The 15,666-nt window shown below is 36.0% G+C and overlaps 1 protein-coding gene across 2 annotated transcripts in view; it reads left to right on the top strand.

Annotated features, from left to right (window-relative positions):
- Nucleotides 1-15,666, top strand: part of LOC122563186 (SRSF protein kinase 1-like) — an 85,828-nt gene that overhangs the window by 66,812 nt on the left and 3,350 nt on the right. For both annotated transcript variants that reach the window (XM_043716709.1, XM_043716710.1), the window contains 8 exons: nt 1,431-1,596; nt 2,518-2,543; nt 4,313-4,547; nt 5,775-6,209; nt 7,798-7,898; nt 8,099-8,206; nt 8,605-8,674; nt 13,225-13,317. In XM_043716709.1, coding sequence (XP_043572644.1) covers nt 1,431-1,596; nt 2,518-2,543; nt 4,313-4,547; nt 5,775-6,209; nt 7,798-7,898; nt 8,099-8,206; nt 8,605-8,674; nt 13,225-13,317 — 1,234 coding nt within the window. The remainder of the gene's footprint in view (nt 1-1,430; nt 1,597-2,517; nt 2,544-4,312; nt 4,548-5,774; nt 6,210-7,797; nt 7,899-8,098; nt 8,207-8,604; nt 8,675-13,224; nt 13,318-15,666) is intronic.

The following is a 15,666-nucleotide window of genomic DNA, read 5'->3' as shown; positions in this document are numbered from 1 at the left end:
ATTATTAAATCTTTTAAATTTGAGGTTATTTCACAGGTGTAGATGTGTCTGTTAGCTCTGGCTTAGGTTATAGCTGAAAGTTATGCGTGTGAGCCCTAGTCTTTGACCTGATTGCAGAAATTAAGGCTAATTCTCTAGGGCAATACTGAACAAGTGCTATACTTTTGGAATGACATCTTTCAGATGCACTGTTAAACAGAGGCCATATCTAATTGTTTGGATAAAGATAAAAGATCTCAAGACACTAATTTTTAAGGACAACAGTGGAATAATCAGTCATGCGGGATTGTAAGAGCAGGGAGTTTATGCTGGAGCCCGATAGAACTTTGGTTAGCCCCCTTCTAGATTACTGTGTGGGGTTCTGGTCCCTACACTATGGGAAGGATACGATAGTATGGAGAGCTGCACAGGAGATTTGCCAGGATGTTGCCTGGGATGGGGCATTTCAACTATGAAGAGAGGCTGGTTAAGCTTAGGTGGTTTTCTTTGGAGCGGAGAAGCTTGAGGGGGAGGATCTGATAAAGGTGTATAAGATTGAGGGGCATGGACAGAGTCAATAGAAACAGCTGTTCCCCTTATTTGAATGGTCAATAACAGGGTATAATTTTAAAGTGAAAGACGGGGGGGTTTACAGGGGATATGAGAAAAAACTTCATCCAGAGTTTGATGGGGGTTTGGAATGCACTGCCTGGGAGAGTATTTGCGACAGGAAATCTCACAACCTTCAAAGTACATGGTTGAGCATTTGAAATGTCATAATATTCAAGGCTATGGACTTCATGCTGGAGAATGGGACCAGTGTAGGTGGTAGTATATTTTTGGTGGATACGAACTCAATGGGCTGAAGGGCTTCTTCTGCATTGTACAACTCTGATTCTCTAAATTATCCTTCGTGTCCTTGCCAAAATTTATCTCTTGGGCTCAGACTCTAATTATCTGATAATTCTCATCTGTGACCATTTTCTGGTGTGTAAATAGGCAGCTATGTTTTTGGCATTATAACAATGACCATATTTCAAGAATTAATTATTTGTGTTTTGAGTGCTTTGAGACTTCTGGTGGTAAGTATTTCTTTTGTCAGTATTTGATTGCGCTGGGTAAACAGTTTGTAGTCAATTTTTCAGTATAAAACTTCATTCTGTTAGTAAATGTTCATGTATGTGATGTGATAAATTGAAACATAAATTGAGAAACCCTACAATAAGCTAAATATTTGAAAATTTAAAAATAGGTGTCAACAAATTCACCCAAGGATACCTTCCAGTTTCAGGTTTTGCTTGATATTCAACTGGTGATTACCAGGGTGTAACCATAACAAAAATTCTCTGCATGCTTTTTCCATTCAGCTGATTAAGGTTTACTTCTGAGCATGTTTTGATAGAGTTTTTTTTTTAGCCCTTTTAAAACTTTTAAAAATAAATCTCTGCTAGGTCCTTCAGGGACTGGATTATTTACATTCCAAATGCAAGATTATCCACACAGACATTAAACCAGAAAACATTCTGTTATGTGTGAATGAGGCTTATGTGCGCCGTCTGGCTGCAGAGGCGACCGAATGGCAAAAGGCTGGTGCTCCTCCACCATCTGGTTCTGCAGGTAAGTTTTTATGCAATGATACAAGTTTAATTTAGGAGAAGACAATTCTCCTTGTGGCAGTTATCCAAATTTTCAGTTTTTCTTTAATTTCTCTGGCCTTTTACTAATCTATTTTATGTTTCTATTGAGCTGTTTATACAATTCCCTCTTAAATTTCATGAATAACTTTGCTTCAGTAGTCAAAGAGAAAAGAAAACTTGACCTCTTCCTTCATGCATCTAATGTTAGTCTTCGATTTCATGCCTGTCTCAGATCACTGACTTGTGTCAATTGTCTTCCATTTCTTTCTTTCAACACTTCAGTTAGAAATACTTCTACGTACAATTCTGTTAATTTTTTTTTACCTTGTGGCTAACCAGAATTTTTAAAAGCTCACAAAGGTCTTCTTCAATCATTGGGATTATTTTAGAGTATCTGAATTATTCTGATTCTGCAATCTGGTTGCATGAAGCTGTACTTGATATTCCATCTCTATTGCTAACAGTCCCTCCACTTCAGACAGTGCTATTTCACTTTTCTATCCTTGTAGAAAAGGCAGACACCATAATTGGCTGCTCATTAGTCTGGAAGTTTTAACATTGTGCTATCTGGAAGAGGGAAGAAAGCCTTTACATCAAGAAGCATTGCAAATCCCAACTCTTTGCCTTTTTCTGCCTCTGCTTGGAAAATATCATAAGATGCAAGACCGAATAGTAATTGTTTAATTTATTTCTGTTACGCATTTCCACATTAGCAAAGAGGACTATGCTTTTTAGTAGATCAAGCTATGATGTTAAAATATCTTCCGGGAAAACAGTCTGACTTTGCTGTATCAACTCAGTTTCCTCCTAAGTTTTGTATAGAATGCATCCTTCCCAGAGAAGTTGATACCTGATTTGCCAATGTTTTGGATTCATTATTTTTCTGTTCTTTTCCTTGTAGTGAGTACTGCGCCACAGCCAAAACCTGTAAGTGTTTAACTTGTAAATTCTGTTGCAGTATCTTAATTTTCTTATTCCTTAAATAAACATAAAGTTTCCTTAGAAAACAATATGAAAGACTTGTCATTCTGTTGGTCTATGATTATGAATGTTTAAGTTCAATGATTTTCTTTAAATGCTGATAGAGTATTGAATAGGAACTCTTGAACTTTTCAAAAACACAATAATGGAAACCAAATGTAAACAATGACATTTTTGTTTTATTTTGATTATAATCATCTGTTTTGTTCAAAATTAGCTGGGCATACTTATTTGTTTTTTGTTCCTCCGCATAAATGAGTTACAATCCTGGCATAACTTTGTGGAAAATTGTAATGGCATTAAAAATGAACAAAATCTAATACCTTCAATGTTTAGTCCCTTCACCATTGTACCTCGGCAGACTGTGCCATCTATAAAATGCACTGCAGTAGCTCATCAAGGCTTCTTTCACTACACTTCCAAACATCAAAGTCTGCCAACTAGAATAATAAGACTAGCAGATGCATGAGAAAATCACCACCTGCAAATTCCTGTCCAAAGTTGCACACCATCCTGCCTTGAAACTATATTGCTGTTCCTTCACAGTCCATGGGTCAGAGGTTTGGAAGTCCCTCCCTAATAGGATTGTGCGTTTACCTATCCAACAAAGATTTCAGTAGTTTAGGAAAGTAGCTCATCACCACCTTCACCAAGGCATTTGAGTATGGTCAATGAATGTTGGCTTAGTTGTCATCTCCTACATTGTGTGAATGAATATAAAAAGAAAACCAAACCAATGATTTCACTAATTCTGGTTTGATTACAACTTTTTATTTATGTAATGTGACATGACATTTAAAAATAATCCAGGCCTTTTGAATTCCATGGCAACTTGGGCTGATTTTATAGCAAACTCAGTCAATTTCTGCAGCTTGGAATTGCACAGTATAGGTACAATTCTGTTCAAAGTTTGAATGGCTTCTTAATGCATTTTGCAGCATGACATTTTTAAAGAAAATCTAGCAAAAGAGCTTGTTCTGCTGACCGCTATGATGCCATTTCATACTTAGTTGCCTCCAGGTCAGAAATCTCCATCAGCTAAATTTAAGGTTTTCTGTTTAGAAGATCTGGTTTTTCAGCAAACTGTCTTGTAGAGGAGTGTGTAGAGCCTCATCATTATAAAACAACTGTTCGAGTTGAGTTCAATTCAAAATCTACTGAAAGTTTAATACTGCTAAATCCTGCAACTGTTTAACTAGATACAAGACTCAATAGTCAACAGATATGCTCAACATGCGATCAGCTCAAAAATGTATTAAACATTAGGAGATTAATTTCTTACTTTTAAAGGTTCCAGAACTGTGCGATGGTTACCAAATGAGGAAACACAGTTTTCCAGCACAGTACTTTGAACATAACACTTTCTACAAATCCAGTTGACAGAAGATGATAAACTAGATTTTGTGATTGACAGTGCAACTAACTAGTTTTTAAGTATGCAAGCTGCAAATAAATGAATGCTGGGAAATTGGTGTCAGTTGATATCATTCTGATTGAAACACTAATAGTATAATTATGAAGGACATGAATAGAAGTGGAAGATGACATGCAACCACAGAACTGCAGTGCTTGGTTATCAAAGGAATGTCCACTTAATTATGGATGTGTAAGGTTCTCTGGTTAAGAGAAACTGAGAATTATGGAATAATAAACTATTAAAGCTATTTTTAAAAGATATTTATTTCATGTTAATATAATTTTTGCATTTTGTCTAGGTTGGAAAAATGTCTAGAAATAAAAAAAAGAAGCTGAAGAAAAAGCAAAAACGACAAGCAGAATTATTAGAGAAAAGAATGCAAGAAATTGAAGAGTTGGAACGAGGAGCGAGCAATATGCATAAAGAGCAAGGACTGGAAGATTGTGAGGATGGAGCACCAGAAAATGAAGAGACTCAACGCATTATAGAGCAGATGGAAAAAACAGTTGATAATATGGCCAATGAAGAAAAAGGTAGCTTGTAGTATTACCAGACTAATTACTGATGCATTAGAAGATTAGAAATGAATGATTCTCTCTCTCCCCAAATTATCACAATTCCCAGAAAGTTATAATTGGTGGTACAGAATGTAAATGTTTCTAAACATGATGTCTAAAATGAAAGCTTTTTGTCTTGCACCCATCCAGACTGTCACAGGAAACTAGGCTCGGAAAGGGAACACTAATTTACACAGCATGTGAAGAGGGTGTTGATTATTTGAACTGTGGTTGGGGTGGAGATGCAGCAGGCAGAAATTGATAACTATTGATCTTAGTTGAACAAGCTCGGCTAGCAGGTAAACTCTGCAGCAGGCATCGACAGTCTCCATAACCCTTTTCTTGATGCATACCCATGCAATGCATGGACAGGTTCCTTTTGCCTACATAGAATAGGATCCTATATATTAGATGTAGCTTCAAATGTATCACAGTACAAGCCTGACTGATAATCTTAAATTGATTGTGGTGTAGATTGTTAGTAGAGTCAGGAGTATTTTGTCCAGCTTACAGAATCAGATCAAATGTTGGAAATTACCTTCTGAGCTCTGCAAACAGGGGCTGTTGAGCACGATTGTTAAGCTGTCTACTGAACTGTCAGTGATGTGTAGTTTGGAATGGGACACCAGTCTTCAGTGCCCTGGCTTACATACCTGGAATATACCAGTACTGAAACTCAGATCACAAGACTCATTTGTTGGTAGGCAGTGTCTTTTTGATTTTATGACAACGTTCTGTTAGTGTGGAAAAACAATTGTGGTGGTCACTGAAAAGTAGCAGCTTTGAACAGCTGGCTTCACCCATTGCTCACATCTTGGAGACCTGTTCCCCTTTCAGGACAGTTTCAAGTAGACTGAACTTTGTTCAGGGTGAAAAATGTAGTGTCAATGTATGTACGGGTGGTACGCTGGGTAGGAGAGACCAATCTTGGAGAAGTTGTCCCTGTAAGTAGATTGGAAAAAAATTTGAGGGGTTGCTCCTTCACTCACAGGCTGGTCCTCTAATGTGTTTGCTGATAGGTTTATCGTTAGCAGCAAATGTTGGAGAGAACCAGCCTGTGATTGGAGGAGCAAAATGAATGGCCACAATAAAACTGGCACAATAATATTTGCATCCATTTGGTGAAACTACATTTTTAGGTAAATGGTAGTATTTTATTGAATATTCACTTGCACTTTGCTTTATTTTGTGCTATATTTCAAGATGAAAATGAGCCACAAGTAAAAGAGCAAGAACATTTAGAAGATACTACTACTGCTGAAAAAATAAGGACAGAGTCAATAAACTGCAATGGACATGTAGAGGTTGGTCCTCTTTCTGATCAAGTTAATAATGGAGCAGAAGAAAATAAGGAAGATATTAATCAAAACACAGATGATTGTAAAGCTAAGGAACTCTACAGAGCTGGAGACTTCTCCTTCCCTTGTGCTTATGACATGTTAAATGGACTTCTGCAAAATGGGACAGGCAAGAACCAAAATAACCAGAATAACTTTTCAGAAACACGTGGACCTTTAATAACTGGAATGTTGGAATCTATGACCAATAATTTGAACTCCGATGGAAACACGTTGGATGAGAATGAGACCAAGCAGAACCGAAGCAGGGAGGATTCTGTTTGCAGCTCTGGAGACAACGGTTGGTTCTATTTCATATCTGTAAAATGCATGTAATAATTGATATGTGCAGCCTTTGGGAGTTAGTCTTACAAACCCTCAAGCTGTTCTCAAAACATTTACCTCCTTCTGTAAATAAGATACGGTTTCTCAATGTCATGTGTCCCTATTTTTATATTCCAGTTTCTTCACAATACACGATAGCATTCTATTGACTTCTTTAATTACTGCAGTACCTACATACTGATAAATTATACACTGATGATTATATGCTAATAAAGTATAAGCAACAAAATTTATTTTTCTTTACTGATCCGCCTGCCATTTGACAATTCTCTTCCACTGTTCAAATATTTCAAATTTTCAAAATATCAATTTCCATCGTTCTTGACCATGTCTTCTGCTTTAGTGAGGAAAAAACACAATTTTTCAAACTTGTTACCAGCAGTAGTGTTGGAATGTTTTCTAAAACCCTTCTTTGTGTGTTTGGAACTGCGTTAAAAAAAACCTTCTAACAGTCCAATTTGACTTCACTTAACATTCAGAAGTGCAGGTTTGCTTTTATTATTTTACTCATTTTTCCTTGGATTTATTTTCTGTTAATTACTTTTTTACTCTCTCTGTTCATTCACACATTAAGCATTTACTATTAAAAGTTATATTGCCATACTTCCCAAAATTGCTTCATGTTTCTCTTTATTGAATGGTATCAGTCTTTCTACTAAACTTGTCTGTCCTGTTACATTCCTGGAATTTGTTGTTTTTCCTAACTTTGTCAATAAATTTTATTACTGCTTGTACATCGTTCTCAGTCATTACTTTTATGTATGGAAAAAAAACCTCTGTACAAATGACTGGGGACTAATTGAAAGAAGCAAGATGCCACACCCATTTTTCAAGGCTTGTAATTTTCAAGATGAGCCTAAGTCATGTGATGAAAGGTTGGTCTTGCATTTGCAAAGGTTTCTGGCCAACAGTTTCTGTTACTGCTTGCTTTTTAGTTAGTTTTGAATAAATGTTAATTAACATACATTATCATCCCTTTGAAATCGGTAGACATGTATGCTTTCTGAGAAGGGAGAAAATAGGATCTGAATTTATTTAGCTGAAGTGAGTTTTCTCTTGCAGGCTGATTCTAGCTTGTAAGTTGCTTTTTTGTGTATGTATGTGATTTCTGTTTGGCTATAACTTAATTCAGCTACTGATGCGTGCACAGCTAGGTTTGGCTCTTCAGTGGTAAATTTTGAACTTTGAGTACAGGTAAGAGATGTATACTTCGTAAATAATCTCTGCTTTGATTTATAAAATGTCTAGCAAGTTAAGTGGAACACCTGGCAAACTTGACATAACATTGGTTCAACATAGTCAGAATATTTTGTTTCATGTTTTTCACACAAATGTGTTGACTCTCTTCAAGATATTAAGTATTGAACTCAAAAACAGTTACACGTGAAGTTGAGAGTGGACGAGTATCTGCCAACATAAATGAGAACTTGCATCTGTTTCTGTACAGTATTTTCCAAAAGCCGTACTGAAGCCCAACCTTTCAGTTAAAATATTTTGTGTGAATATGTTTCCAAGAATTTAATTGATGGTTGCTTACTTCACAGGAAAGCTGGATGCTGCCAGTCTGCTTATCAATCCTCTTGACCCGCTGAATGCAGATGGTATCCAAGTTAAGATTGCAGATCTTGGAAATGCTTGCTGGGTTGTAAGTGTGTAATTTACTTCATTTTTTAAGAATCAAAATCACTTTACATTTGTTTCAGATATTTTTCTTTAGATCATTAAAGTAATTATCTAATAATATGAAACTTCTGAATTGTTTTCTGAACTTTGGGGCAGTTGAATTGGAAACCCATTGAAACACCTGAGACCTTGCTTATGGTGAATGTTAATGTACTTGTTTAGCATAAACACTTTACAGAAGATATTCAGACGAGACAGTATCGGTCATTGGAGGTTCTGATTGGTGCTGGATACAGTACACCTGCAGACATCTGGAGCACAGCTTGCATGGTATGTTAAATGGAATATTGGAAATTCAGTACAAATAAAGCTGCTTGTTTGCATTTAATTATAAACTTTTTTGTGTATATTGCATTTGTGAATGGAAAACTGTCTTCTGTCAAAAGAAATTTCCCACTAAAATGGTGGTAAATATTAATTGTTTTAATTTTCAGGATTTATCATATCGTAATAATCTAAAATCACTAGCTAGAAGTTTTTAAATCTATTTGTCTCAAATTTTTGTTTAAATAAATACATTCAACATGTGCCATTAAGTATCTAATCAGAAAATATATTTTTTATCGATCCATTTCTCGTCTGTTTGATCCAGGATTATTTTAATTGCTTTGCATTTATTATTCCCTTGGCATGATTAAAGCATACCTTTCCATTTCTTCTTTCCAAAGGCTTTTGAACTTGCTACTGGAGATTATTTGTTTGAACCACATTCTGGAGAAGATTATTCCAGAGATGAAGGTGATTATTGTTTAAATCATACTTTTCCTTCCAAATTTCAAAGATAATGAACATAAGTAGAGAAGAACTACAAAAGTCTTCAAGATAATTCGAGAGTAGATAGTTACCGCTGAGGATAGTTGGGATTGTAGTTTGGCCAAGTACATTTGCTTTTTCTTGTGAACCTTTTAGGTATACTAATGAAGTTCATCCTTTGATACTTGAACAAATAAATCAATTACTGACACTGGCATTTCCCTTGCCATTGCCATTTCAGATTTCATTTTTATTAATTATGCAACACATTTTGGATATTCTGTTTTAGGTTTGGCGTTTCCCTGAAATGTTTTGCTTAAGTTCATCTTATCTCTCAAGATTATTTGCATCCAATCATAATCATATTTATTAAGATGTTATAATTATACTAAAAATGTGCATGTCACACAATATTAGAGTTTGCACCTAGTAAACTTAGGTTATTTTCTGTTCATTAAACTTTGTAAACTTTAAAAATTTACATTGTTGGCAAATTACCATAAGATACTTTTAATTTGGCTACTTTTTAAGAAATCTCTCAGCCAATCAAATATTGAAACAGATGTTTGAAGTTTGTTGCATATAGAAACCAAAAAACACCCTTTAAGCAAGTTAAGCCTCACAACTCAACTTTGCTATTAGCTGATTCATGATGAAATTTAGCTACCATTCCAACCTAAAGTGTCTGTCTCTGGATATCCAGGGTTTGGTCCTTGTGTAGTATTGTTCCCTGGAATCTGTTCCTGAGGAATCCTGGACTTGAATTCTTATAATTTTTGTCCTTCAAGTTTGTAGTGTGACACTATGGATTATTCTTTAGATTCTTTCCCCCATATATTGCACGTCTGCAGCTTGCTGTCTTATCAGAAGTCCCTTCCCGCTTCCTCGTTACCTTTGACTTTAACTGTCTGTTTGAAGACAGCTTTTCTGTGATTAACTCCTTAAATCCTTCTGTTGGGTAATCGTTTGTCCTTGTGGCATAAGGCAGCTATTTGTCAAGCAGATGTTGAAACAGTTTATGTAATTTCGATGACTCTTTTTTTCTCCCAGATATAGCTGATTGCTTTCAATTTGTATAAGTTTGTTCTTGTCCCTTTAATAGTTATATTCCAGACAGAATTATTGCTATTGCTTTCAGTCTATGAACCGCTATTAAAATTCTGAAGATTACACTATTAGAGGTGGTTAATAATAAATTCAGAAAAGCCATGTCACCTTTACAGAAAATAATGATTTGTGTGAAAGATCAAGTTCTTCTGTTTTGGTATGTTAAGGGCTTGGCAGGGAAGTTGTTCAGAGACTGATTTCTTTGTCTCCAGACTCTCAATGAAGGGGATTATTCTCAGGGTGAAGGCATGATCATTTGAAGCTGAGATGAGAAATTTCTTCACCAGGAAAGCTATGCATCCTTATTTCTCATAATTTGGATGTGTTTTTACACTGAATGATACCTTTATCACAGATTGAATACTATATGCATCTTGCTGGAAGTCTGCATATGATTTAACTGTGTACTTACATACTTATATTAACTCCATCAATGAGTGCATTCAAGACTCTGGTTTTTGGGAGCTAGGGATTTGAAGAATATGAGCTTCTGGTGGGAATGTGGAGTTGAAATATTTTTACTGAATGGCAGAACATGCTACAAAAGCAATTTAGCCCATCCTTATTATGCAAGTTCTTGTGTCCTTTCCTGTCTCTCATATTGTCCACATTGTGTCAGTATATTTTCTCAATAAATATTTTGAAGCTTTCTTCTGTCCAGTTTCAGCAAAATTGTTTGTGATGGATGGCTCATGATGTCAATGTAATTTATTTTGGTCATTTTTAAATCATTTGTCATAGATACCAAAAGGAAATGGTCTTTCTTCATTCTTCATCCAAGCCACCAAAGGTTTGGAAATCTAATAGGTTTTAAATGCCTCAGTAAGGTTCCTCAACTACTCCATTTGTTCAGTGTAGACCTCCTTAGTACCTCTGAATCTTAAGTGCCCAATCCACATACCAACGTTAAATCTTGGTGTTCCCTTCAAATCTGGTGTTCTCTCTGTTTTCCAGGACTGTACACCTGAGTATTCATGGTGAGGCAGAGCAGTATGTAGTACAAACTATTTATAACTTTGTGTCTTATTCTGTACTGTGAGATAAACAGTGTCAATCCTTTTTCCCTCTTTCACAACCACTGCATGGTGTGCTAATGATTTTAATGGTGCTTCCCCTAATAAGAATGAGCTATGAACTGAAAGGGGGTGTCTCTAATAGTTAGACAAAAAAAAAACACTTAAGGGTAAAGAATGAAGACACAACTATATTTATAAACAGACAGTTCAGGTAATTGACCTGGTTAGAGATTGACCTGATTTCTTCTTTTGAGCCCTCCAAGTATACTGGAAGGCCATATTCTTTTATATAGCTATTTTGTCTACATCAAAATTGCAATTCACATGAGCTTTCTTGATCTAACTAGGTCCTAATTTTTTGTGGAGTTCTGTTAAGTAATGCGTTTTTTCTAGATGATGATCAAAATGCTATTCTGTTTAAATTGAGACACCTGCTGTTCCAAGATGCAGGAAATTATGATAACTATTATCATAACTCACCAGGCTGTCTTGTCTTGGAGAAAGTGAGGACTGCAGATGCTGGAGATCAGGAATTCTGATCCTGATGAATGGCTTATGCCTAAAACGTAAATTCTCCTGCTCCTTGGCTGCTGCCTGACTTGCTGTGCTTTTCCAAAACCACACTGTCTAACTTGCCCAGTAAAATTCCAGATCCCATGTTTCCGAGGCAAGGTTTCATAAGGCTTCATTTTTTTTGTAATTCCATCATTTGCTTTTCTTTTGCATCTCAACAACTACTTTTTTTTTTCTGAACAAAATTTCACTTGCTTTTAACCAATCTGAGTTGTCTCCTTACGTTTGCATCCTTCTGGTTTAGTAACATGCATAACTTATTGGATTTGCTGGTTTTCCTATTAAGAGCTATCCAAATTAAAACTTAACAATAAACAATTGCTGTAATTGACTCCATGGTCAGTACTAGATTGATGCTACCTATTTTATTCTGCAACTTGATAAATTACCCTTTTCAGAATTTTACTGTCACCTCAGAGCCTTGCTCTTTGCCACACGATTGTTGGAATGCTAGTTCCAGTCAATTGCTAAGTGTTTGTACAGTATAAACCTGTTTCTGCACAGGACATTGCATTCAATTCCAATCAACCTTTTGAGTATTTCCTTATCTTCTTGCTTTAATAACAGCAGGCAAACATCTAAGTTAGTTTGACTCTTTTATGATTTTGTTTTCCAGTTGTCATGTACAAATTACTGTTCTCCTTCCTGTGATTCCAAAAGGTATTTCCTTTCTCCCTTCTTTCTCGCACCATATCATGCACCTGGAAAGAAGCACTTGACTTTAGTGTCCTGGGGCATCCTGAAGCATAAGAATGAAAGAAATAGGAACAGGACTAGACTATGTGGTCTGACCCTTCACCATTTGCTGTGATCACATTTGATCTTTGACTTCAATTCTACTTTTCTCCATGTTCCCCATATCCTTTGATTACCCAAGAAACAAAGCACTTTGGAGTCAAGAAGAGACTTCTAAAGTGCAGTCACTCTTGCAGCATAGGAAATGTGGTAGTGAATTTGTACCCTGCAAGCTCCCCATTAATAAACTAAATGGCCCAGATAATCTGTGTTTTGGGATCACTTAAGAATACTTCATTCTGTGAAGCAACACCAATTCTTTGCAGTGCTTTATCTTATGCATACACAGATTAACATTTAATGACACTAACACCGGGAAACATTGGGAATGTCTGCAATATTGATGTTTTGCAAGTTTTGTTTTATTTGCTAAGGAACTTTAATATTCACCCGATCACTTGCCTGCACTACATATTCAATCACTTCATGTAAATTGTTCCTCTCTCAGCCTGTTTAGTTTCCTTTTTTTTAAACATGGAGTCAGCTGTGTTCTGTCTCCTTTGGGGGAAATTCTGAGGTAAGGATTTGCAGTCTTCTGATCCCACGATAAAATTAGCAATTTTGGTGCCAAAATCAGACTTGATTCAGCATGAGTCCTCTGCTATGGAAAAGGTTTGCATCTTTTCCATCCAGTAATCGAGGTAACGTTTATCAATAAGATGGTGCTCATTCTGAAACCAATAATTTTACTTCTGATAAAAATTAATTAAATTTGCCCTCTAAGATAAATTCTACCACCTGATTTGTTAAAAAATCTATTTCCATGCACTCTTTTATTATATTATGACATAGACTTGATTCAAAGTGCATGAATGATGAGGAAAATCTCATAAAACTTTCTCAATTCCAGTATAGCCAGAAAGGCTTAATTTTTCTTCTGAATTCTTAAATTCTGAGTTTTTTATTTAAGCATTTAACATTTTAATTTTGTTCAAAACAAATTGTAAATGAATTTACCCCAGATTTTCTCAGCAGTCTGTATGTAACATATTGAATTCATTGTATTGCTCATCCTGTTGCTTTGCTTTTTGATCCTGTATGAAGATCACATTGCTTTGATTATTGAATTGCTGGGGAAAATGCCTCGGAAGCTTATTCTCGCGGGGAAATATTCCAAGGAATTTTTCACCAAAAAAGGTAATGTATTCAAGAATATAATGGTAAGATTTGTAAGCATGCTTTTAACTTGTTCTGAATTTGTCAGATTAATGTTTGTATGCATGTTATATAAAAGTGGCAAGCAATTCTTTGCCTCCACCCAAGCCATGATTACAGAATCTGTTTTGCTTTGTAATAATAAGCTATTAAGTACTGCTAACTTATAGTCACTATGCTTTTTAGCAAAGTTTCAATATGTTGTAGATCTTGTAATTCAAATAGGCTATCAATACCTGAACTGCATAATGTGGTTTAGGACTCGTGTAGGTTATGACCAGTTAAATATTAATGGAAGCAATTAAGACTGAGCTGTTTTCAGTTGAATTGTGTGTAGCTAACACTTATGAAGTGGTGCTTCATATCTAACCTCACAGCTCATCATTATTAATATTATCATCCAAGTTTACATTTTATTAATTGTCACAAATAGCTTTTAAAATTATTCAATTCATATTAAAATTTAATATTAACTTGAAGTAAACAGTTTGAAGATTGAGTTGTGCGCTGCAGAGATTCATGTAGGCAGCTTACCACAACATATTCTAGGGAAACCAGGGAAGGGCAATAAATGCTAGCCAGCCAGCAACTGTCATGTCACACAAATAAATAACAAAACTTTATAATTTTGCTTGCTTTCAGTTAAGATAGTGCTGCTGTTGTATTTCTAGAATTAAATAAAACCATAATGCTACATACTGTGGATTTCTCACACTTCTCTACTACCACCAACTTTGCAGAATTTACATTCTAACAGTTGTGCTAAGGATTGTTGATCTATTAGTATAGGAAACTAAGTGAACTTGAATAATCCAAAGTATGTTTTAATTTTTACAATCCATCCCTTGATCTGTAAGTTGTGCAGAGGACTTTTAGATTCTATAACATTGTCTTCTCCATCGTAAAGATTGCTTACTCTTGTTTGCAGCTACACGGGAGAAAACTGTACAACGTGGGATGAATATAGATACATACAGAAATATGCTAAATGTCCAAATAAAAAAAAAGAATCTCTAAGAAATCCTAACTGTACCTCCAAATATAGGGAGAGGCTGAATAGGCTGGGGCTATTTTCCCTGGAGTATCAGAGCCTGAGGGGTGACCTTATAGGAGTTTATAAAATCATGAGGGGCATGGAAACCAAGGTCTTGACCCCAGGATGGAGGAGTCCAAAACTAGAGGGTATAGGTTTATGGTGAGAGAGGTAAGATTTAAAAGGGACCTAAGGGGCAATTGTTTGACACTGTGGGTGGTGAGTGTGTGGAATGAGCTGCCAGAGGAGGTGGTGGAGGCTGGTACAATTTCAACATTTTAAAGGCATCTGGATTGTTATATGAATAGGAAAGGTTTAGAGGGATATGGGCCAAATGTTGGCAATGAGACTAGATCAGATTAGGATATCTGGTCAGCATGGATGAGTTGGACTGAATGCGATGTATGTCTGACTGTAAAAACTTAAGGAATTTGCAGACAAACTATTTTAAATTTCAAAGCTTGAAACTTCGGGGAATATCAGATAGGGATAAGGAATTGGTTGAAGAGTGGAAAGTTTGTTGCAAGTTGAACAGTATGCTGCAAAACATAGGTTTAACTAGAGCTATTACATTAAATGTGTAATGTGAGACACAAGACCCATGTAAATTGATTACATTTTCAGATAATTCCAATATAGAAGGGCATAAGGAGCTGACCCAACTTCAAAATATTAGGCTGGATATTATACAGAATTTGTAGTATTAAACAGACCATTACGCCCAGACTGGTCCTTGTTGTTCTCCATCAGCCTTCAGCCACCCCCTTTCATTCAGCCCTACACGTAAAAACTTGTTTTCTCACATTCTTCCTCAATAATGAATAACTCCCAATTCACTACCCACAAATTGAGTGCAAATTGTTTAAGTAAACTTACATTGGTTATAATATTAACTACACTGTACTGGTTGAGCTATACAGTAAATAGTTTTCGTTGGTTGAGAGGGTGCAAGGATGATTATGTACTGGGGTAGTGCAGAGAAGAACAATAAAGCTAACTCCTAATATTAAAGGTTGAAGTAACTGGAGAAATATGAACTTTCAATTGCAAAGGCTTTATCTATTGACATAGCGAGTGAGGCAACTAAGAGAATGGATAGCTCAATCTTAGAACATAGAACAATACAGCACAGAACAGGCCCTTCGGCCCACGATGTTGTGCCGAACATTTGTCCTAGCTTAAGCACCTATCCATGTACCTATCCAATTGCCGCTTAAAGGTCACCAATGATTCTGACTCTGCCACTCCCACAGGCAGCACATTCCATACCCCCAGCACTCTCTGGGTAAAGAACCTAC

This window comes from Chiloscyllium plagiosum, chromosome 26 (genome assembly GCF_004010195.1).
Source record: "Chiloscyllium plagiosum isolate BGI_BamShark_2017 chromosome 26, ASM401019v2, whole genome shotgun sequence".
Taxonomy (NCBI): Eukaryota; Metazoa; Chordata; class Chondrichthyes; order Orectolobiformes; family Hemiscylliidae; genus Chiloscyllium; species Chiloscyllium plagiosum.
Note: the sequence above shows the minus strand (reverse complement) of the source record. Positions and strands in the feature narration are given on the sequence as shown.